The sequence below is a fragment of the Notolabrus celidotus genome, chromosome 20, assembly GCF_009762535.1.
Source record: "Notolabrus celidotus isolate fNotCel1 chromosome 20, fNotCel1.pri, whole genome shotgun sequence".
Taxonomy (NCBI): Eukaryota; Metazoa; Chordata; class Actinopteri; order Labriformes; family Labridae; genus Notolabrus; species Notolabrus celidotus.
Genome location: NC_048291.1, coordinates 19,607,907 through 19,632,219, shown reverse-complemented (window position 1 = coordinate 19,632,219; position 24,313 = coordinate 19,607,907). Strand labels below are relative to the sequence as shown.

Here is a 24,313-nt window from a genome sequence, read left to right as displayed (position 1 = left end):
ATGAACAAATAAAAAATTGATACAAATAATGATGTATATAAATACAAGTACATGAAATACTTATACATGTATATATAACGATATATATGTATATAAACATTTTTTTATGCAAGACAAAACATAATATGTGTGGTATGTTGGTTTGATGTTGGTCTCATCCATATTGAAAAAAAATATGGATTGGAGGGAAGGGAGAGTAGAAGGGTAGAAAGATTGAGGGTGTGAAAGTACTAAATACAATAATAAAAAAGTAGAATAATGATGATAATAATAATAATGAAAATATTGTAAAAAAAAATAATAATGATAAAAAAAAAAGAATTAAAAATATTATTATTATTATTGTTATTAGTTATGAGAAAGCAAAAGTAATAATGATAATAATAATTATAACTATTATCATTATTATTATCATTATTATTAATAGTACAGAAAACCAAAAAAATTAGAAACTTAAAGGCCCTGTGAGGAGTTTTGAACTGGCTGAGAAACAGACTGAAAATGATACTGATGCCTCTTTATGACCTTCAAAAGCAAACAAGTCCATCAGCAGCAACACTGACACCTTCTCTGTTGTCATTTTTAATGCCTGAAACCGTCCTGAGGGGGGTAGGTCCCAGACCAGATGATGGACATCTTGCTTCAGAAACAGCCTTTCTTTGACTGTTTTCATGGAAAAGAATCACATTGCCTGATAAAGTTGACTGTTGAACACAACAGGATGAGGCTTTTGTTGAAAACACTACTTTTGCATGTATAGGACAAGAGATAAGAGGTGTCACTCTGTCCACAAGGGGGCGCCAGAACCGATACAAAACAAAAGTTCCTCACAGCAGCTTTAAGTAAAATTTAAACAAATAAATAGATAAAGAAAATTAATTATTATAATAGTCGCCATAATCCTTCCAATCATTACAGAAAAAAGTCAACTCATTTAATTCACTTCACTGACCTCCTGTGAAAAACAAAAGACAATGGCTGATGCCTGTTCACGGGAACATACCTGCACCTCAGTTAAATGGGTTGTCATTTAAAGGTGGAAACCCCTCATAAAGCTGTGTGTGTCGGTGTTTGACAGCATGAAATAAACCTGTGAGAGAGAGAGAGAGAGAGAGAGAGAGAGAGAGAGAGAGAGAGAGAGATAAGGAAGAGTCACAGAGAGTACGAAGGACTCACGTCACTGAGTCCAATATAGGGCCTGTTTTTATATGTGTGTGTTAGAGCAGATTCATGTTTACCCTTCTTTGTCCTCAGGTTATGTAATGCTTCCACTCATTGTACCCTTTCTTTCTTCCCAGGCCTTTCTCTCTTCTCATGCTTATCCATCAAAGCTTACATACTAATCTCATCTGCTCTGTCTCTCAGACGACACAGACACTCTCACAAACACACACACACACACACACACACACACACACACACACACACACACACACACACACACACGCACACACACATTGTATCCTTTACATTACATAATACCTTTTCCTTGTGTATGCATTTTCATCTCCCACTGTCCCTTCTTAGTTATATTTGCTCCTAATCCTCTGCTTTTAAATGCATTTGTCATGCTAAGCTTTGCCATTAGGACTGACCTGTGTGTATGTGTGTTGTATGCGTACGTGTGTAGGTGACATTGAGAGAGAGGGAATATACTCATGCATGCTTTAATCTGGTTGTCTGGTTGGTATACCATAAAGAGATGAATCACAATTGTGAATAAAGGATGAGGAAGTAAACCACAGAATACATCTAATTCACAAATAAAACCTTGATATGTGTTTGTGTGTACAACAGGTTTTCTCCCCTGCATCATGCCTCACTCAATGGGAACCTGGAGCTCATCACTCTGCTGCTGGAGTCACAGGCTGCTGTCGACATCAGAGACCAGAAAGGTAAGGGGAAAATACTCCCACACGCACACATGCATATTGCCCCTCTCACACATAAATACTCGCTGATCAATATTATCATATACTCCTGTGTCTTATAGATATGGCCTATGTGTTTATATTGTGTATCCGTGTGTCTCTCCGAGCAGGTATGCGGCCCCTGCATTACGCAGCCTGGCAGGGGAAGGCGGAACCAATGAAGATGCTGCTGAAATCTGGTTCTTCTGTCAACGGCCAATCAGATGAAGGACAGATTCCTCTCCACCTGGCAGCGCAGCACGGACACTACGACGTTGTGAGTGCAAGCTGTTTTTCCAAAAGAACACTGTTTTTTTAGTTAACTCAGTAAAATATATGTGCAATGACTATAATATTGACAAGGCAGATTAACTGTTAGTAGCAAAAAATTTCAAATTAGAATTCTAACGTGAATACTCGCTTAATTCTGACGTATTCGAACCCTAGTATGTTTTGTGTTCACTCGCTTAATTCGTACGAATAACTGGCTCCATTTGCGTGTACACAGCACATTCTTATGATAGGGGTGGGACTCCTTTCAAACACCACTCCAGTCTGTTGTCATCAAACATGGTGAAATGGTGAAACAGGTTATGCTAATTGGGGCAGTGCTAACTTGCTAGTACAACCGATAGCTGGAGTCAAGTAACAGACAAAGGTTTTCACAACTTAACAGATGATCTAAGAGATGAATGAACCTCCACCAGTCAAATTTTGGCGCGAATGATTGGAAGAAGATCAAATTTTTCAACTCTTGTGAATAATCGAATGAAGCGAGTAGAGCTTTGAACGAGTCGCGAATTAGCGCAATTCGTACGTATAATTTGCTTAATTCGCGCAAGTCGTACCACCCAATTCTTGTCATTTGCGCCGCACGACAAGAACTTGCACTTTACGTTGATTTGCGTGAGCGGAAATTATTTTATTCACGTTTGGTATGAGCACAACAATATAGTGAGAGTTGATAAAACTACCATAGTGACTTTAAAGTTGTCACTCATACTAAACAAAAAAGATATCAAAAATAGCTTTTTTAATTCACGTAATATTTTGGTTTTCTGGCATTTTTCTTTATTGTTTTGGTTGTCCATTGTCCTTGACATCAACATGATTATTGTCATTATTTCATATTTTTTCATTTGGTTGGCATGTATCACTAAAATGAATTTCCTAGTGGTCTGTTATGCTTATTTAAAATTTTCCTTTTATATTCACCTGGCTTGCAGGTAATAGGCATGAGAGAGTAGACTAATGTCCTCTGAATTGCGCTGTTTTCATGGTTGTTTGATGTGCAGTGCTGTCCATGGTGATGATGTGACTGCCCTGATGTCACAGTGTTACTGACTTTGGGCCCTATTTAAATGACCTAAAACACTGTCTAGACAACAGCTTGTTAGCTAACTGGTGCACAATGTGGGCACTAAGGGAGGCACAGGGTGCAAAGAGGTTGGAGGTCCCTTGATTATTCAAAGTGTGGATGGGGATTTCAACTGTTCTACAAGCAAGATTCAACTTCTCTTCTTCAGTTGTGTCCCTAAAAACACAGAAAACACACAGGCTACTGTATGAATTATGTCGATGCACAGAAACAATCAGGGACTGTCCCAAGTGAACAGACGTGTACATTTACACGAGGCACAGCAGCATGACTTTATTAATTATTCAAAACCCTGGAAAGTATCGGACTGGATCTAATGATGGCTGACATCCTGTGTGCTTTATGTCACATTGTCTGATAAATGTCACTTTTAAAAGCCAGCAGGATGAGGTTATTGTCTGAAGACACTTCTTTTTGCAAGAGAAAAGAGGTATCACCTTGTCCACAAGGGTGCGGCAAAAGCAATACAAATCAAAAGTTCCTCACAGCAGCTTTAAGGAACACACCGGGCCATTGCCCTAGGACTTTTGACCAGGGTTTTGTTGGCCTTAGGCTCAGACCCTTCCCACCTCCACAAGATAGCAACTTTGCGCCTAACCATACCTCATTTTGAGACCAATATGCCCATGGGCTCTAACGTGGGTGCAACTTAATTTGCTACTTACACAATCTGCGTGCTGGGTGTAAAAATAAAGGCTGTGACACTTGCTGTGCACCAAAATGCCTTGAGCCGGGTGAACGTTAGGGACTTTTGTCCTGCAATATCAACTGACTGAGTCTTCAGACTGGTGTTTAATAGTGTTGAGAGACTACATGAAGGCCACTTAGCCAATCTTGTAAATACTAGGTTTCCCTGTTTGATATAGCCGTGGGTCTCAGGCGGGTCACTTCTTCTCGGGATGGGACTGTGTGGTGCCTGTCAAATGGTTAGGTTGGGATTTTTTGTTAGAAAACACAGCTTATACAGGTCAAAATCAGCAGAGAGATAAAATCTATTGTTTTGTTCACATGGGGCGCCAAAATCAACACAAACTGAAAGTTCCTCATAGGAGCTTTAACAAAGAAAAACATGTTTTCTTAAGGGTAACATAAGGTAACAGCAGAGCTCAAAAAAAGGTGATTCCTCAGCTTGCAAGGATGCTAATGCAGATGCTAATGTTTCTCTTTGTCTCCTGGTTGTGTAGACAGAGAACTATTAGCTAACACGTTCAACCTGCCATTCTAAAAGTTGATGATATATCAATGTTGACCTCACAGTTTGCTTCTGCTTACTCAAAAAACACAAAATAAGTTATTGTAGGTTAACATTTCTCATGTTGAGTGTGCAATACAGGTAAAATGTATCATAACCACTGCTTGAAATCAAACTGAAGGGCCATTTTAACTTCACTCTGTCAATGGTATTCCCATTCTTAAAGCCCTCATAAAGTCCTCATTAACCCTCTCCGGCTAGGAAGATAAAATCTTCTAGGCTTTTCCAGCTAAGAAAATAATCTGAGGGAATCACTGCAGTGCCGCTGCAGGCTTGCCAATTCTATAACAGTAAAATATAGCAGACTTACTACAGCAGCTTGCGTACACTAGAGAAGGGCAACGCTCAGCATTCACAGACTCAGAAGAGAGAGGGACTGCTGCTTCAATTTGATTAAATAAGAATGATCTACACAGTGTAGAAACTAGGGCTCTAAATCCACAGCTGCTCCCAGTGTGTGAGTGCAAACTAATGAAAAATTACAGAAACTGAAACAAACCACAGTTTAAAAAATCAATTATTAAACATCCAGCAAGACACAGAAGAGATTTGAGACACATTTGCTTTAAAACAAGGATGGCCAGAGTCACATTATTATCTAAGACAAGGACATTTAATTTGGCGTGTCTTGTAATTTGTTCCGTTTTGAGGTGCATTAGAAAACTGAAAGCATGTTGAAATAATTCCTATGGTTGGAGGATTTCATCCCTTTAGGTCTTTTACCACTGGAACCAAGCTTTTCCTTTCACTCCAAATCATAGTGCTGCTCTGGGGTTACTACACAGGGACAAACTGCAGGGGGGAATTCTCTTTTACTCATCCAAACACCAGAAAACCTCAGTTTTTTTGTCATAGAAATAATCCACCTCTCTAAGGTAACTGCTCACTGCCAACCCTGTCTTTGTTTCATTTTTATATTGTAATAATTAAACACAGGCTAAATTAACCTGACAACAGGCATTGAAAATATTCAATTGGTGTGGGAATGTTTATACAATGTTGAAAGGTTGGTTTAAAGCCTAAAATCATATGAATGTGTTGCTTGCTAATGTGCTAATCAGCTCAGCTCCTGTCCTGAGGACATCTGTGCTTCTGATTTTTAACAGAGTATGACGTGTTTTCTGTGAAGGCAATTTGTGTGTCCTGTAATATCTGTGTCTATGTAGTTATTTGCACTTGTGTATGAATAACCAAATTGTCTTTTTAAATTTCCAATCTTTTGATATTGCTTGGGTTTTGCATGCCCCTTCCCTCAAAGTTATAGTTGATACATGAGGTTAGCTTCCTGTGCTAGCATACGTTCAGTATGCTACCAGTTGTTAAAACAGTGGGTCCTTAATATCAGACGGACAAAGATGAAGCAGGCCTCTCATAGTTAGCTCATAACCCTGGCTTTCTATGTGCTGAAATGATTACCCATACTGGCTGTTTTATTAGCTTGCGCTAGCCAATTTAGCTCAAGTTAGCTTCTGTTGTAATGATTATAATGTTTACTTCTGACTTCTTTAGCCTTGTCAAAAGGGGCAATAAACTAGCGCTAAAATGCTACATGCAAGTTACAATCAAGCGGCAACCATCAGTCTTACAACATGAAAGCCAAAAACGCACTTTTGAGCCATTTTCGGCCAAAATACTTTTATCACTAGCTTCAAGTGTCTGCTAATAAATGGCATAGAAAATGCCTGTGCAACACAAACAGAAAATGCATGGCTTAATCTCAAATCCAAGGAGTGAAATGTTACAACTGTCCCCTGTCTCCCTACTAATAATTGGCATAATAATTTCTTGCGGTGTTTCGGTTTTCAGTTTTTGGCCTTGGTTTCCTCATTTTCGGTTTTCTGTTTCAGCCAAGAATTTTCATTTTGTTGCATCCCTAGTTTACAGCCTGGTTAAAGAAACAGTTTTGGTCTGTCAGCTCACTTCTCTATCCACACACACAATATTCAACTTTTGCATAATTGAGGGCACAGCTGACTTGACTGACAGGAGGTCAAACTGTAGCTGTTAGCAAAGAGGCTTAAGGTCTACCTCAACTCCCCCCTTTTTGGGTCTTGCTAGGTTGACAGAAAATTAGGTTGAGTTGCGTTTCCAATAAGCAACCGCCGAAAATCAGCTTCATAAACAAATGGTGACGTCACAAAGACTATATCCATGAATTATAAAGTCTTTGGTTCCAATATATTATTAATATGACATTTTATGAGAAAAAAGGTATGGTCTTGTTTTGCCCTTTAAAACTCCAGTTATGCTATTCTGTCTATGTTTTGAAACAATATGTCTTCCGAATAACAGCTGCAGAAGAGAATGCTTTGAATATGAGGACTACAAGATGTTGTCGGCAAATTTCAATCTCACTCAGGCAACATGGGATGCTGGAGTGGAGCTAGAGTTAGTGTAGTTGCAACCTTGGTAGTAGCTAATGGGGATTCAAATAAACAAATAAACAAATGAGATGCTGGTGGACCCGCTTTTTTACCTGAACTTTGATAATATATATACCCTGCTTTCACACAGACAGAGGAATACTACTCAGTGGATGTGTTGGTCTTGAATGGAGCTTTTTCAACCTTTACCCTGCAACCTAATTTAGTACAGACCACACTCTGGCCGAAGCAAAGAAGCCTAGTTCATGAAGGACACGGAAGTCATACCCAGCTGTTGTCATCTGTCAGGCTGCAGTTTGAATCATTGTTTCCTATCCAAACAACCAATCACAGCTCATTCTAATGATAAGGCGGACTTTTTGAACACTTCTTCCCTCTCAGTAATCCCTTCAACACCTTAGCTGCCCACAATCTGTTGCTGTTGGGTTAAACTTTACCAGCCTTGTCCTGTTCATTCTAATTGTAAGTTTTACCATTTTGGGGTGTGCTCCCTGGAAAGCCAAAGCAGGCTGCCTGGCTAACCCTGGGAGCGCTAAAGCAGAGCCTATATCGGCAAGCATAACTGTATTTCCATTTGGCAATACATGGTTAGATCTATGACGAGAGTGTTTCTGACTGAAGTGCAGGTTATGAGCTTGAATGCTAAACATGGTAATGATTTCAACTTTGCAGTGCTCAATTCCGACTCTCAGTGGGATGATTGAATATCTTTGGAAACCTCTTGAATTACAGAACCTGTTGGAATATGCTAGCATTTAAATTCTAGCTCTCCATTACTTTGCTTTGAAGCAGATGCTAAGCTAGGTTGGACAGTCCCTGTTGGAGGAATGATAAGGGAAACAAGTTTAGTGTAGACTCAAAATTTCGTATTGGAGAGAGTGTGAATAGTTACATGCCAATATGTATTGGCCTTGAATAGACTGGCTGTTGTGCCTCGTCTCAAAAACAGAGACATGGATTGTATTTGAGTTCCCATGCGTGCCAATGTGTCTTTGCTTGTGTTTTCCATCTGTAGTCGGAGATGCTGTTGCAGCACCAGTCCAACCCTTGTATAGTGGACAATGCAGGAAAAACACCACTGGACCTGGCTTGTGAGTTTGGCAGAGTTGGGGTAAGGACATAGAACTTTAAAAACAGCATCAACTGAAAGTAAACTACAGTAAATATGAAGTGTTCAAGAGTATGTGTCTGTTTGCGTAGGTGGTCCAGTTGTTGCTGTCCAGTAACATGTGCGCTGCATTGCTGGAGCCCAAAAAAGGAGACACGCACGACCCGAACGGGACATCGCCACTTCACCTGGCTGCCAAAAACGGACACATAGACATTATCAGGTACACACACACAAACACAAACACAAACACAAACACACCAGCATCCTCATTAAGATTAAAAACACAGAGGTCTATGTGAAAAAAACTGTCTGTTTCTGATGAATCACTTGCTTCAAAGTCCACCTGAGCTTGCTGAGAAAACAATTATATAACACAGCAGAGGAACAATGTGATTCAGTTACGCTAGAAATGATGGGACACGTGTTGCCATACAGTGATGTTTCAGTCAGGTGCTGCGTAATTGTTTTACAGACTGGAAACTTCATATCATCTGGCTCTTTGTCACACTCAGTGTCGACTCGTAATAGTCTCCTCTCGGCTGGGAAATGTGCCTAACTCTTTTTTATGTTTTTGCAAAAGAGCATCGTGGCAAAGTGACTTTTGATGCCAAGGTGATGTCAGCAATGAGCACAGAGTTACGGGATGAGGGATCCCAGTAGGAGGGAGTGCCAAAGCAAAAAACAAACAACAATGTCTATATTCCTTTCATCACCTCCAACCATTTTTAAGTTACTCATGGCTATGTGTGTGTGTGTGTGTGTGTGTGTGTGTGTGTGTGTGTGTGTGTGTGTGTGTGTGTGTGTGTGTGTGTGTGTGTGTGTGTGTGTGTTTGTGTGTGTGTGTGTGTGTCAGTGTGTGTGTGTGTGTGTGTGTGTGTGTGTGTGTCAGTGTGTGTGAGCAAGAGTGCAGGAGTTAGCTTGGCTGGCACAGACAGAAAGTGATGCTATGGAGAATTGACGAGAGATAACAGAAGACTGCAACCAAGGAAAGATAAGAGAGAGGCTGAGTGAAGGAAGGAGAGGGGTAGAAAAATAATGAGAGCGATAGATAGACAGAGAGAGAGAGGGGGGGGGGGATAAAGCCTTTCAGAGTTGATAGAGCAAAGCGTACCTCTCCAGAAGTGACTCTGATTAATGATCATAAGGCATGGCTGGCAGTCTGTGTAAGATACACACTCACATGAACACACAGGCATACACAAAACACTGACTCGAAGTCAGTTCACTTCAGAGAAAAGAACGATGTGTTTAAAACTCTAGTTTTCAACCTTTCCTGAGATGAGTCTTTTAGACTGAAGTTATTCTATACACCTCCATGAATCCTTAGTGAATCCCGAATTCAAGAACGACAGCAGCCAATAAGCAACCAATCAGCCAATCGTGCTGTCTTGGTCTGTAGGCATGTTTTAGCGGAGAACTGCAGGATGCTAACGTTGTTGATAAAACTGATAAGCCTGCAGCTTACATACAGGTTGTTGTAAAGAGCATTTTCATGTTAGCCATGACCCAAAGCTCATCAGAGGCATTTTTCATTCCCATGTCTCACACAATAGATTAGCCACATGTTATAATAAACAGTTTCTTGCAGGAGTAACCAAGACCTACTGTTGTTATTCACAACTTTGGGCAATTGAGACCAATGTGAGGCTGATGCCCTATAGAATGGCATATAGACATTGCTATTAGAAACAGTGGCAAAAGTCTAGTTGTTCTTTCTCTGCTGGATGCTTCAATCTGTTTGGGACAGGATGAAGTAAAGACAGTTATGCCAGTGTTGCATCAATGCTAACCTGATATTTGCGATGTAGACACGATATTAATCAGAATCAGAAATACTTTATTTATCCCGGGGAGGGAAATTCAGAACGGCAAATGGACTTGTACTTATATAGCGCTTTTCTAGTCTGTCTGACCACTCAAAGCGCTGTAACACTACTCATCACGTTCACCCATTAACCACTCAGTGATGGTAAAGGCTACTATACAGTAGGGACCGTCAGTATTAGCTAATCTCATTTGTACACATTCACACACCGCTGAACAACAGTAGGAGCAATTTGGGGTTCAGTGTCTTGCTCAAGGACACTTGAGCTGGGATCGAAGCACTAAACATCCGATTGATAGACAACAGACTCTACCCACTGAGCCACAGCCGCCAATATTAGATATATTAAAGTGTGTTTTGATAGACTTTGCAGTAACACGCTCTATACTCAGGGGTGGCTAATAATCCCCCCATCTCATGTGTCTTATGCACAAGCTCTCCAAACAACTGTACTTCAATTTTGGGCTACTGTGGCCACAATGAACAGATCAGGATTGTAAGATACTGGATGGATGGCTTTCGTTTATCTCCATTACAATCATTTCATCCATTTGTTCCCCATTCTGCTTCATGTAGGTGTCAGATCTTGTGTTAATGAAGCAGCTCATATCTTAAAAATGTGCTTGTGTGTATAAATTACAGTCACTACTCGGAGGAAGTACTGTGTTTGAAAAAAGGAATAATTCACATCTTCATTCTCTCTCCTTTGATATTCCTCACACTTTTTTTTCCTCCTCTGTCCCTGCTGTGTCCTCTCTTTCTATGCTTCCAACTTCCTTCCTTTACTCACTTCCCCTTTCCTGTGTCCACTGTCCCCTGCTGTCAGACTGTTGATCCAGGCGGGCATTGACATCAACAGACAGACCAAAGCAGGCACTGCCCTGCATGAAGCTGCCCTGTGCGGAAAGACCGAGGCAGTGAGACTCCTGCTGGACGTAAGTGGAACTTTGCAGACAGCATTCCTGCACAGTATCCTGGGCTAGGGTTCCCTTAGAGGGACATTGTGATGTAATCTGGATTTTCCATCTGACTAAGTGTGAAAAAATCAAGGCAGAATCACACAGTTTTCCTGTTGTCTCGATTGAAGTGTAAAAAAGAGGATGTAAAGTTGTTGACACTATCCATTTTTAAATGTGGTGAAGTGATCTAAAGGGAGCTCGAAGGTTTAACAGTAATTATTTTGATATCTGATTCAACAGGGTCTAGACCACACTCTTTGTTATATTATTAACAAAGACCCAACATTAAGACAGGCTTAGATCCAGTCCCATCCTACAGACAGGACTTTGTATTATCCCATCTTAATCCAGCATGAGCAGAGCACTTTGCAGCATTTAGCAAGTTACAATGGCAAAGACAAACTTCCTTTAACAGGCAGAGACCTTGCGCAGAACCAGACTCATGTTAGACACACATCTGCCTTGACAGAACATGTTTAAATGTGCAAAACATTTCACTCCACAGGGAAATATTGTAGTTTTAGTTTACTACAATTACAACGAATACATTCTACTTGAAGGTATAGTTCCTCTAATTTTCTTATTTCATACGGTAAACGATGTTGATACTTTTAATGGAACAGCGCATACAAGTTTAAATACAACAAATGTCTGAGTTGGTTACTTGAAATAATTTGAATGAGCTTGTTTGACTAAATAAATTGTTGCACATCAGCTAAAAATATTTTCTCCAAAATAAAATGACATCTAAATTTTTTCTACATGCCTTAAAATATGTTAGGAGGGGACCTTCAAGACATTTCAGGGTGTGAGAAAAAAGAATATAAAAATTAGTTAATAAAAACTGCAGTTGTCAAAACAAACTTTATATGTTTCTATTAAAATAACTGAAATGTAGGAAGTGGGTATATATAATAACATTTGTACCATTTAATTTCCCTCTAGAATATCCTTAATTTGTCACAACATGAATTAAAGCAAAACAAGGTTCAAATATGGTTTTGGTTTTACTAGGTTTCGACTATTTTCAGCCCTTGTGTCAGACTTTATCCCCATAATTAAAGTACCCCTCCCAGGGGATCACTTATGAAAGTGGGGGGCAAGGCTCATTGCCTGTTTATGAGAGATGTGAACTTTGTTCCCATGTGATCATCATGAGACTTAGTTATAAATTGCAAGGCAAAAATTAGATGAAGGAAATCATAAATTTGTTCTGGTGACTTAAAATGCCACAGGGTTTATGAAAACAAAAGATCCAATATGTTTTTAACGAGAGCATGAGAATCTAACTTTGTCATTCAGGCCCCAAGCTGTCAAAGGTTATGAGTCTTTGACCTGAAATGTCTCAAGACTCTGCTTCTTTGGCCTACATTTGACTTAAGAGATCAAAATACAACACTACTCTTCATGGGAGGGGCATGAATCGGCTTCTTTCTCTTCATTCCATAGTGGTTGTTTGGTTGTTATAAGAAGTGTTTGGCAAATCTATGGTGCATATTTTCATTATTCACACATACGTTTATTTTTTATGCCTACTTAACTTCAATTGAAATACGAAAAAGGATTTTTCCACTTCCTGATTGCAAACTCAACCTGTATGACACAAAAAACAAACTAACCCGAACTCTTTTTTCCTCTACAGAGTGGTATTAATGCCACAGTAAGAAACACTTACAGCCAGACAGCACTGGACATCGTCTACCAGTTCACCGCGACACAAGCTAGCAGAGAGATCAAACAGCTGCTAAGGGGTAGGATACATGGTAGGATACAATGATGGATGGATGCATAGATTGGATTGATGGATGGATGCATGGGTTGGATTGATGGATGCATGGATGCATGGATACATGGATACATGGATGTAATGATGTATGCATGGATGTAATGATGTATGCATGGATGGATAGATGGATGGATGGATGCAAGGATGAATGGATGGATGGATGCTTGCATGGATAGATGGATGGGTGTATGGATGGATAGATGGATGGATGGATGGATGCAAGGATGAATAAATGGATGGATGCATGGATGGATAGATGGATGGATGGATGCATGCATGCATGTATGGATAGATAGATAGATAGATAGATAGATAGATAGATAGATAGATAGATAGATAGATAGATAGATAGATAGATAGATAGATAGATAGATAGATAGATAGAAGGCAGGAATAACAGAGAGACAGAAAAGTAAATGTTACTTATTATAGGAAACCTTGTCATGTCCTTCCCAAGAATTAGAGGAGAAAGAGAAAGACTTAACGGGAAAGATGGCTAAATGATGTCACATTGCTGCATTAAAAAGTTTAGAAAGCTTCTTCCTTACTTTAGTTATATTTCTACTCATTGTATAGACACAAAGTTGTTTGAGGTATGGAATATTGTTCTTTTATTGAAATGTAGTCTCTCTCTATGTTTAAGATGCATCCGCTGCCCTTCAAGTACGAGCTCTGAAGGATTACTGCAACAACTATGACCTGACCAGCCTCAACATCAAAGCAGGAGACGTTATCACGGTATAACACACATACTACACACGCTCACACACACACACAAACACACACACATGTCAAAACAAACACATCTCAGACACCAAAGTTGGGTCGAAATGTTGTAACTGTACAAAACTTAAATGACTAAATTAGAAACTTAAAATTGTAAATGTTTAGAGATGTTTTTGCTTGTTTTTAAAATGCTAATTCTACCTCTTCAGACACCTAGAAAAGTGTGAACTGAAATAACCTATGAGGGAAAAATCACTCTCCTATATATCCTCACATAAACTTTAATAATGAGTAACAAGACATGAGTGTAATTTCTAAGAGGCCTTACACCACTCCACTCACCACTATACCTTGTTCTGTTCCCTAGAGGGAGCTAAAGGTCCTGCTCTACTATTGCAGATGAAGTATGGGATGTTTTTTAGTAGTTGTATTTGCACATCTGTTGTGAAACTGTACCTCAATCTTTATGTGCATAACTAGCGTGTAATGGACGGTCTGAGTAGAAAGTCTCAAAGTGGAAATATGGAATTACTTGTCAAGAATCACTTTGCAATCTTAAGCAGTTGGGAAAAATAAGAGTTTGGTTTCTCCTCTCTTGAATCTTGTGTCATTACTCTGCCTCCTAGTTTCTAGGCGAGATTTCAGATAAATATGCAAGAATCATGTGTGGTTTGGGCCTCCCTCATTTACTATGAATTTGTTCTACAAAAACATATATTCTCCTGCTACATTTCAGTCTGCCAGCCAATCATAAATATTTATGAGCTTTGATACAGCTTTTGGGAACTTATTATAGTAATAAAAAAGCAAAGTAGTGCCAATGTGTCAATTAGTGATTATAAGATAAAAATAGCCTTAATATTATTAAAAAGAGAACCTGCTTTTAGGTGTTGAGTTAAAAATGCACAGTATCAAAAATACAGTTTGTGTACTTGCTTTTTTAAAAACATTTCTACCTCACAGGTTTTGGAGCAGCACCCTGATGGACGCTGGAAAGGCTGCATCCATGACAACCGAACAGGAAACGACAGAGTGGGTTACTTCCCTTCCACCATGGTGGAAGTCATCAGCAAACGCACAGGTATGTGAGCTCTCTCTGTGTATACCTGAGTGTGAAGAAGTCACTACTGAAATCCTGAAATTGTTGCCTTTTGGTTGTTGGAAAAGAGCCACTGATATACATAACACACATCTGGGTTGAAACACAGAAGAAGAAACTGGAGTAAGGTTTCAAAGAGAAAAGAAGATGAATTAAAACCTGATAAACTTTACCCTCACCATTTCCTGGACGAGTACAGGTTAGACGAAAATCAAATCATACAATGTTATGTCTTTCACCTCACACACGGGGAATGAGAACAAGTGTAAGTCGGCCAGTTGCAGAGTTCTGCCAAACAAAGCTGCCATTCCTGCATAACTAAAGGCAAGTGTAATGTTTGCAAACCATTCCCATTGCTGTTAAACTGTACTACAATATACCTCAATGAAAAACGCAGAGCTGATGGTGATAATATAGACATCTGAATGACATACATGACGCTAGTTGGAGGGTTTGCCTTCTCCTTATAACACTTAGCACTATTAGCACAATTCTCAAAATGTGCCTATACTGCAAGCAGTTCAGCTTTGGGTAGTTTAACAAACAACTGAGTGATTTAATGGAGCTCAGCACTTTAAAAGGTTGTATCAGAGTTGGATGCAGGTTTGTAACTTTAAGGATAGTTTTTCTCATTAGTTGAGTGTATTACCCACAGGGGGATCCCATTTGGATCTGACCCTTTGTTGAGAAACTAACTGGAGATCCTGCATGGAAGCTGGCCTTCCAACCGCTACAGACACGGTCAACTCTACCATATACGTAATTTAGCTAATTTTAAGATCACTTAAACATTAGATTCCACTTCAAAAAAGCAAACTATCCCTTTAAGACTGAATTTTCAACAAGATATATGCTTTTCAAACATTGAACCATTTTTATTCAGCCAATCTTTGACTACAGCTAAGAAAAATATTTCAAAATAATTTTATTCCTTTAGAATTCTTCTAGGGGAATTTTATGTCCTTTAAAATATGTTTTATTTCTTTATCTTGACTTGTGTTTTTATGATCTGCCTTTTTATTATGCTGCCCATGTAAAGCACTTTGTAACTTGGTTTTTGAAAAGTGCTCTACAAATAAGATTATTATTACAGCTGAAGGCTAAACAAGGCATTCTTTAAACACCGTGGTAATGACTCATCAAACACATGGTAGCAACGCTCCAATTCATATGCTGTTTTATTGTATTTTAATCTAAGTAGGACTAAATGCGTGAAATTACAACATTAACACCATGTTTTATGAAAGAAGACTTACAGAAGTAATTGAGATGATTTACTATGTAGGAAACTGTTCAATGAGATAGGAAATTGACTTGACTTCTTTGTGCAACCAGTTGAGTCACATCCTGTTTACCATTAAAGACAATACAGGCTTTAGGCATTTCTACATTACTTTAAGACACAAGAAGCTTTGTCTCCTCCTTCTACCGTATGTGGGTCAATATGCAAACATAAACGACAGCTGGTTAGCTTAAATTAGTACAGAACATGACAAACAGGTGGGAACAACTAGCCTGGATCTGTCTAAAGGCAGCAAAATCTGCCATGGCTACAGGGCTAGTTTGGATGTTTTCAAATGCTAAGCTAATGTTTTAATCTAAGAGAAAGTAATTTAAACTCCTCTTTCCATTTTATACCACCATAACAAGCCTTTCTGGTGAGATCAACAGAGCACATTCACATCAACACCTTCATCCTCGTGTCATGCACAGTCAAAAAGAGGCTCAAATGTTCTAACCGTATGCTGATGATTGTCTGGGTCCAGTATCTCTGTCTTTCCATCTGTACATCCATAGGTAGTATAATGTTCTTTGTCTCAGTCTATATACTTGTTTTTCTCTGTTAATGTCTGCATCCATCTTTCATGACTAAAATGATCACTCACCTACTCTATGTCATTCAGATCATCTCATATAAAATCACCTTGTCTGGATGTCATTCACTTATTCCATTATATCTGTATTTTGTGTAGTTCATGTATCACTGTGAAACCTGCACACAGTCACAGGGAATGCCACTGTGGCTGTTTCTCTTCTTACATACAGTGTAGAACAGCTGTGGATACAGTAGAAAACAGCTTGAAATCCCCCACTCAGCTTGCACAGCCATACTGACTAATCACAGCCCCACACACTTGGGGCTACAGCAGCTGTTTTAGCAAGAGGTTTCATTTACTCAACTGTTTTCATCAATTTTTAATCATGCTTTTTTCCCCATCTTTCTTCCCTAGTCAGTGTCTTCTACATGTGCTTCACCACTCATACGCTCTTTCTTCTGACACAAATGGGGACGCTACATCAGATTTTGTAATAACAAATCAGAACTTCAACTATAGAGAATTATGAAATGATTTAATTTAACCTAAATGTTGCAGAAGGCATAAAAACCAGAATTTTAAGCTAGCAGCTAATTCACATAATAGGTTACTGTATAATAAAAATAGATGATGGCTGTTAGACTTTTGCAGTTAGCTTGTAGATATTAGCTCATTAAGTTATCTACATCAGTCACCAGGTAAGATTGGTCCAAAGTATGTCAATAGTTAAGCTTTCAGTTTTAGTTATTTGAAAGCTTTTTTTGATTTTCAAAGATTTTACAATAGTCATTTTCATACAGCACCGCCTATTATACTGAAGGTCTACAAAAGGCATGTGATATTGCTAGTGTAATTCTGCTATAAGGTAAAGTGTTAAGAGTTCTGAGTTCTCCATAACCCTCCATAAGGGTCCATAAGGAGTGGATACTTCATGTGTCAATAGCAAAAGCGAAAGAGAGAACCATAAAAGAGTCCTTCAAAACCTTTGCCTCCTCAATATGTGCTAATTTAAGGAGCTAACACCTGAATGTAGGAAGTTGGGGCCACTCCCATAGATCAAAGGGCATATAATGTGTGCACGGAATATGTGCGTTGGTGTACAACGTAAGGACACTGAAGTCTTTACTCCCTACGAGGTAGCACCAAGCTCTGTAGAGCAGGGAGGGGGGAGTAGGGTTGCCAACTTTTTCACTACTAAATAAGGAACAAGTGCACGGTGCCATGGTGGTGTGAGCATGATGCGTATATTCATATTCTGATTCAACTGGAAATGCAGAAAGTGTGTATATTCCCTTTAATCCTTACTGTATCATTATGTAACCTCATATGAATAAACCTCAAAGAAGCCACAATTTGTCTCTTTACATCAAAAAACAGGCAAAAGAAAAATTAAATGCAAAAGAGGAGTATGACTCACTAAATTTACTTTTTCCATGGGTACTTTTTGCTGCTCTTGACTGGCTCAAGCAGTCTTTTGTCCTTTTGCACAGCCAGAGAAAAGTCCTTACATGACAAGTCACAGTTTACAGATATTTGAAGTTCATTCCTGATCAGCTCTGTGCTGCATCTGTTTCTTGAGTCTGAGTATTTAATGACCATCAGAGAGCAAATCCTCTACACTTTTTTGCAGGACTTGGCGCATTTGCGCTGTATACAACCGATTCGCGTGAGGGGCCTTGTGGTTGGATGACAGGCGGTGTGATTGCCACATGATCTGCCTTTTTATCTGATCTAGGATCTGTAGATTGCAGTCTGATGTACTTACAAGAGTTAATAGTCAATGTACGGGACAATTGAGGTCTCGTCTGAAACAAACCAATTAAGCCCAATATACGGGATGTCCCGGCTAATACAGTAGCACCAGCAAGCTATCAGCAGGAATGGCAGCAAAAGTGCTATCAACGCACTTACAGCTGAAATATACATCCATGTTTAAAAAGGTATAATGTCTACTGTAATGTGTGGGTGTTGCCTTCAACCTCTGCAAAGTTGTTCAGTCAGAGCTAATTATCTGAGAAGCTGTTTGCATAGCACGGAAAATGGCCAAATTTTAACATTATATTGAGTCCAAATATAATGGGTAGAATATTTTTTGTAACTCCTTTTTATTCAATGTCCCATGAAATAACGGTTGTCGGGATTTGGCGCTTTACTTGCAGTAAAGTGTATACTTAAAACAGCTAACATAACAGAACTTAGCATGACAACTCTGAGACATTTCACTATATGTTGTACATTGGTTTGAGGAGAAATGATGGTGTCACAGTTCTAATGGAAACAAAAAGCAGACACAAAAAAGGAGTAAATAAACCAAAAACGAGACAAAAAATGCTTCAAAACAAACCTTCAAATAAAATCCAAATAAGAAAAACGGAAGGAAAAATGGAGGGAAAAGTCCACAGGAAGGAAGTAAAACTAAACTAGAAACACAGGGTTGAAGAACTACGAAATAAAACAGGATACACAACACAAGACAAGGCACCAAGAGACACAAGGAGGACTTAAGGAACTAACAACTAATATAGAATATAAACAGGGAAGAAACACAAGGTAAATCTACAACTATATGAAAGGAAATCAAACAACACAAAGGCAATTAGAATTACACAAAAGCAACATATGACACAGCTTGTCAGTGAGTTTGCTAAGTGCTCTGCTTTCATGCTTACGCGACCATTCTTTCAGCAGTTGTATATGTAGCTATTCAGCACCCAGGGGTATTACACTACAGAAGGAAGAGCCAAGCCAGTAGACACTTCTGGTTAATATGGCAAGTGGAATGACGTAGTTCCAACACTGTCCTCTATGCATCTTGTTGTGCAATGGTTGCTAATCCTTTGGCTTACAATGGACTTTACTCCCTGTATGTTAGTTCCTGTGTCACAAAATAAGACTTAAGACTCAAGCACATGGTAAGAGCAGCAATGACATACCTAACGCTTCACCATACCCCCTCAAACCATTTCCACTCTCACCATCGATCACTCCCGACTTCACCTCTCCATACATTTCATTTTCAACAATACACACATTTGTTTGTTTCATGTATCTCTTTGTACTTTTGCATCAGCCGTCACCACCATCTTCCATCCTTTTTTATTCCATTTTATAACTTCAGTCTTTGTTTTTAATTTATTTTTTTCCTCCTTTTTCTTACGTGTGATTCTCTGTTTTGTCGTTTGTTTCGTGGCGGTGGATCACTGTTGGCTGGCTGGTTGTGTGTGTGTCGGTGTGTCGTCACGGTGGGTGTTATCTAGGTTTGGCCAGCACAGTCATTTGCACTCAACAGTTTCAAAAGATACCGCTGGTTCCTCCGGCGACGGTTGCCCCTGCCAACGCGGTAGTCAACGGCAACGACACCACGTTCCATCAGATCCATATCCTGCCTCCACCGCCTCCTCCTCCACCACATTCCCATCAGCCACTGCTTCCACTTTTCACTTCCTTTGGCTATAACAAGTCGCCCGTGACAACCCCACAGGGAGACACACCCACTGCCCCAGGTACACGCCCCCTTTTCATTATTATTATTATTATTATTATTATTATTATTATTATTATTATTACTAAAGCTTCAAGGGATGCTTTCGTCTGGCAGTTGTATCTTATATCTGTCAGTAACATCTATTTCTGATTGGTCACAAAAAATTCATATTGGTGCTTTGAATGTCGTAGGAAGAAGGCATCCTTTAAAGTTTTCTTTTATGGATCCTTATTTATGTATTTTAAGAAATTGTGTTGCTCATACTGTGTAACTTTTGTTTTTCTGTTTTTGCTGTTGTCATTTCCATTACTAAGAGTCTGAGTCGGCTTTAAGCATAAGCTGGAGAAATTAGGGCACTTCTTTGTATCCTGAAGAAACGATTGATATTCATGCTTAATGCAATTTACAACATATAGCCCAAAAAAACAGCCCATAGAGGGTTAATTCCGTTGACTTCAAAAGTTAAGTCTGTCATATTTGCTTGTAACTTTAACAAAATCTCATTTAACATATTTAATATTATTCAAGAATGTTGAATAGTTGCATCAAGTACAAATCAGGGTAGGCCTTTTTACAGCAAAGGGGCAGTAGTGGCGTAGATTTACCAGCTTACAAATTTTAATACATTGTTGTGAAACCTCACTGCCGATAATGTCTACCACCATGAACACAGCGCAGTGTTTTCTTCCTGAGATGAATTATTTTTGGTGGCCACCAGTAACCAAACAGAGCCATGAATTTCCAACGTAAGCCCAATCATCATGGTTCTCTGAGGTCTGTGCTACCTGTTACACAGGTGCTACAATGGATGACAGTTTAAGATTCAACATCAAGGCAACAAAGCCTTTTAACCGGAGTTGAGCCTCTCCCATGTGGATTCAGTCTCTGCGTTGGTCTTTGTTGAAACCTTGTAGTAGTTGGTGATTCTGTGTGTAGTCTAATACGGCCCATCCTATTAAAAAAAAAAATTCTGATCTTCTTTGCCAATAGGAAAGAATAGACGTAAGATAGCAGGAATGCTAAAGGGCCATAGTGCTCCGTTTACCTGAGTTGGTTTGCGCTTCTTGGTTCCTTGTTTTTTGCCGTTATTTTCCTTTCATCCTGTTTGTTTGTTCTTTCTTCCTGTCTTCTTCTTTGTTCCCCTGTACCTCACCGTTGACCCCACCACCAAAACAATCCTGCTTGTGTTTTTTTTGAACACATATCCATTCTACACATTTGCTCTTGACCAAACTGTGAGCACAAACGTATCTTTTGTTCTAACCTTGTCTTTTGTGTTAACCCCATGCCTGATCATTTGAACACACTTTTATACTCACCTTGCACTTATACTCTTAATGTATGCTTATTTGAATGTGTAACATAGCAGTGACAAGTAGGAATATTGAATGTCCATCGCAGGTTTCAGAGGGGGGAACACAAACCTGATGAATCTGAACCAAATTGTTACATCACTCTAAGAATATTGTGATTAAAATGTTCTCTATTAAGACTGGAGTTGTTGCTTTAATGTTTGTTTAGTTTGACATTTACAGGTAATGTATTGAGTCTTGCATAATCCTCCAGAGCTGTATCTGAATATTCTTAACAGCAGCTGTTGTTCAGCCCTTTTTTTGAGACTTGGACTCATGGCTGCGAAAATTCATGCTAAAATAATGCAGAGGTTAGCAAGCTGTTAAATGTCAAGTTATGTAAGGGACCCAAATACATAGTTAAAAATGTCACCCAGGATGATTCACAGGTAAGTTCTTCATTGATTTTAAGCTGTTAACTGCTCTGTGAATGGGCACCTTCACTGGACACCGTTTGGTTTCTTCCAGGAGACAAAATATCTGTAGACGAATTCCCTTAAAAAAAAAAAAAAGAGTCAAAAACCCGGCATAAGGTACAAAAATTCATAAAAATACAATAATCTTGCTGGTAACTACTATAGTTTGGTACAAGTTTTAATGTCTCGATCATACGTGTCGAAAACGGCAAAACTGTCCAGCTGACAAATGATTAAAATCATAAGAGTGCTTTGATAGAGACGGAACAGTCCTTTAAAGTCACTTGGAGGGATGCAAAATGGCCACAAGAAGGAGCTGCAGCATAACATGAAAGCAATGGAAGTTTTTAATGTGTGATTCACTGGAGCACTGTCGGTTTACACATATAAACCATTCATACACCCTCACTCAGAGGGATATAATGGTTTACGACTCTCTTCAAATGCACTACAGCAGCCTCATTCTGACAAGACTTACATATATAATCACACACATATGGATGCATTATATATGTATGTGTATGTACATAATGGCATATATGTGTATACACGCAGATATTCATGTTATGGATTTATTTATGTACTATTGGTATATAAATGTTTTCATATATCTATATCTATATATGCTGTATTTTTTCTGTGTATCTGTGTGTGTGTTGCTGGGTGTGGGTGTGGGTGTGCATGTGTGTGAGAGTGAAAGTTTGGTTTGTAAGTGAGTGTGAAATTACTATATCCTTTTTGAAAGCCTCCTTAACCTTCCTTTACCCAGTGATCCTGCTCTTCACGTCTTTTTTCGCGGATTAGTTTGGAAATCATTTTATTAGCCCCTTATCAACCTCCTGTCTCAACTTAGCTTTATCTTGACATTGAGCTAACATCACAGCTACATGTATTATTATTTTTATAAACATACAGTGCTCATGAAACTACATTTAATGTAAAAGGGGTGACTGTAATGATGAACCCAAAGAAATTTTAATTTAACTTTCGCATGACACGTCATTTTAGGGTAGAAAAACGATGTTGTATGTTTGCCAAACTAACACTTCAGAGTGCAAAAATTCAGCAGTTTGTTATTTTTTGACCAGCTTTACTTCTCCACAGTTTATAAAAACATCAGTCTTTTTTCTTCAGATGCAAATTTTTCATCTCAAAAGGACAGCAGTGCTTCCAAGCTCAGTTTAGGGTCGGTTAGCGGCTAACAGTGGTGTTCTGTGTTAAAGGTTGTCGCGGCTCAGAGGCAAGTCCTCACAGCTCTCCTTCCCCATCCAGCGGGCCCCATGGAGGCTCCAACGAAGAGATCTGGGTACTGCGCAAGCCTGTGGCAGGTAACTAAGCCGCGCTGCGCTGAGCCCTCAGCCCCTGACTCCTTAAAGTCTAACCAGGGGTCAAACAGTATCTGAAAGTAGTTCAAAAGGGGCCTTTTCAGTCTGGCACAGCCGGCAAGTGTCCCCCAGAGCATCCATCACTGTCTTTGACCTATAAAATGATCTCATTTGAAGTCTCTCAGATACTCTTTGACCTGCTCCTGACAGTCTCCTATGTCCTGCTTATCCTTCCATCTAAAGCCTAGCTGAGCTCAGTGGCCTTATGTGTAGGACTGCAGCCATCTGCATCGGTCTACGATCTGTGTGTCTTTCCAGCTGGATGTGTGAAAATGTTCTGGATGGAAAAGTTAGGAAAAGTTGGGAAAGAGAGAGAGGGGGGAAGGGTGATTTATGTGTGAATGTCGGGCATGAAAGCTAATGGTTTGTCTTGTTTCCTCCACAACTGTTTGTTACTCAGTCGTCCGTCAGCCTGTCTGTCTGTCTGTCTGTCTGTTCGTCGTTCTGTCCATCCAATCAACCACATGCTGCCCAGTGCATTTTAATGGAGAGTCACACCTGTTACTACACTGCTTTTAAAATCAGCTAAACCACTGTGTGTGTGTGTGTGTGTGTGTGTGTGTGTGTGTGTGTGTGTGTGTGTGTGTGTGCGTGTGTGCGTGCGTGCGTGCGTGCGTGCGTGCGTGCGTGCGTGCGTGCGTGCGTGCGTGCGTGCGTGCGTATGTGTGAATGTGTGCATCCATCTGGTTGTTGCATGTGTGCATTTGTATGCAAATCTATATCATTGTATGGTTGCATGCATGTATGAATGCATGTGTATGTTTTGGGTCTATGTGTGTGTGTGTGTGTGTGTGTGTGTGTGTGTGTGTGTGTGTGTATGATTTGCAGGGGGAGATCGCAGCAGTGTGGGTAGTTCTGGAAGTGTCACCAGTGTGAGGTCATCGGGCAGTGGTCAGAGTGCTGGCAGTGGGCACATCCTCCATGCACAGGCTGAGGGGGTTAAGGTATGACACACCAAGACACACATGAATATGACTGGTACATAATAACGCCACTGAAATGATGTCTGCATGCACTTTATTTTAAAGGCTTTAGTTAAGCTGAATGTACCTCCCTGCGTGTAATAGTGTTTGTTGCAGGGAAATCTTTTGGCATACTCAGAGCAGAAGAGAAGTGAATTTGGCCCACGAGAGAGTTATGTTCGAAGTCACTCACAGACGTTAATAAATAAGTTTATACAATTTCAAATTTAGTATTTGAGTCAGTCTAATTTTTTTTTTTTTACCTAAGGTGAGAAATATATGAGGTTTTATGATGCCAAAGCAAAGCAGTATTGAGATTCTCCTGACAGGTCAATGTGGTCTCAAATAATAGCCTGCGACTTGTATTATAAAGCAGGATTTGTGGTCCTTGAGGTAATTCCAGAGTTAACTCTGGGTTTTCAGGACCACAAAGGTGACTCACTTCTTAGCTCACCATGGTAATATAT

At 39.5% G+C, this 24,313-nt stretch overlaps 1 protein-coding gene across 1 annotated transcript in view; it reads left to right on the top strand.

Moving 5' to 3' along the window:
- Positions 1-24,313, top strand: part of caskin1 (CASK interacting protein 1) — a 156,868-nt gene that overhangs the window by 108,953 nt on the left and 23,602 nt on the right. The window contains 11 exon segments of the mRNA XM_034711800.1: positions 1,798-1,895; positions 2,042-2,187; positions 7,940-8,035; positions 8,125-8,255; positions 10,687-10,795; positions 12,462-12,582; positions 13,249-13,343; positions 14,295-14,412; positions 19,505-19,750; positions 22,723-22,827; positions 23,713-23,828. Coding sequence (XP_034567691.1) covers positions 1,798-1,895; positions 2,042-2,187; positions 7,940-8,035; positions 8,125-8,255; positions 10,687-10,795; positions 12,462-12,582; positions 13,249-13,343; positions 14,295-14,412; positions 19,505-19,750; positions 22,723-22,827; positions 23,713-23,828 — 1,381 coding nt within the window.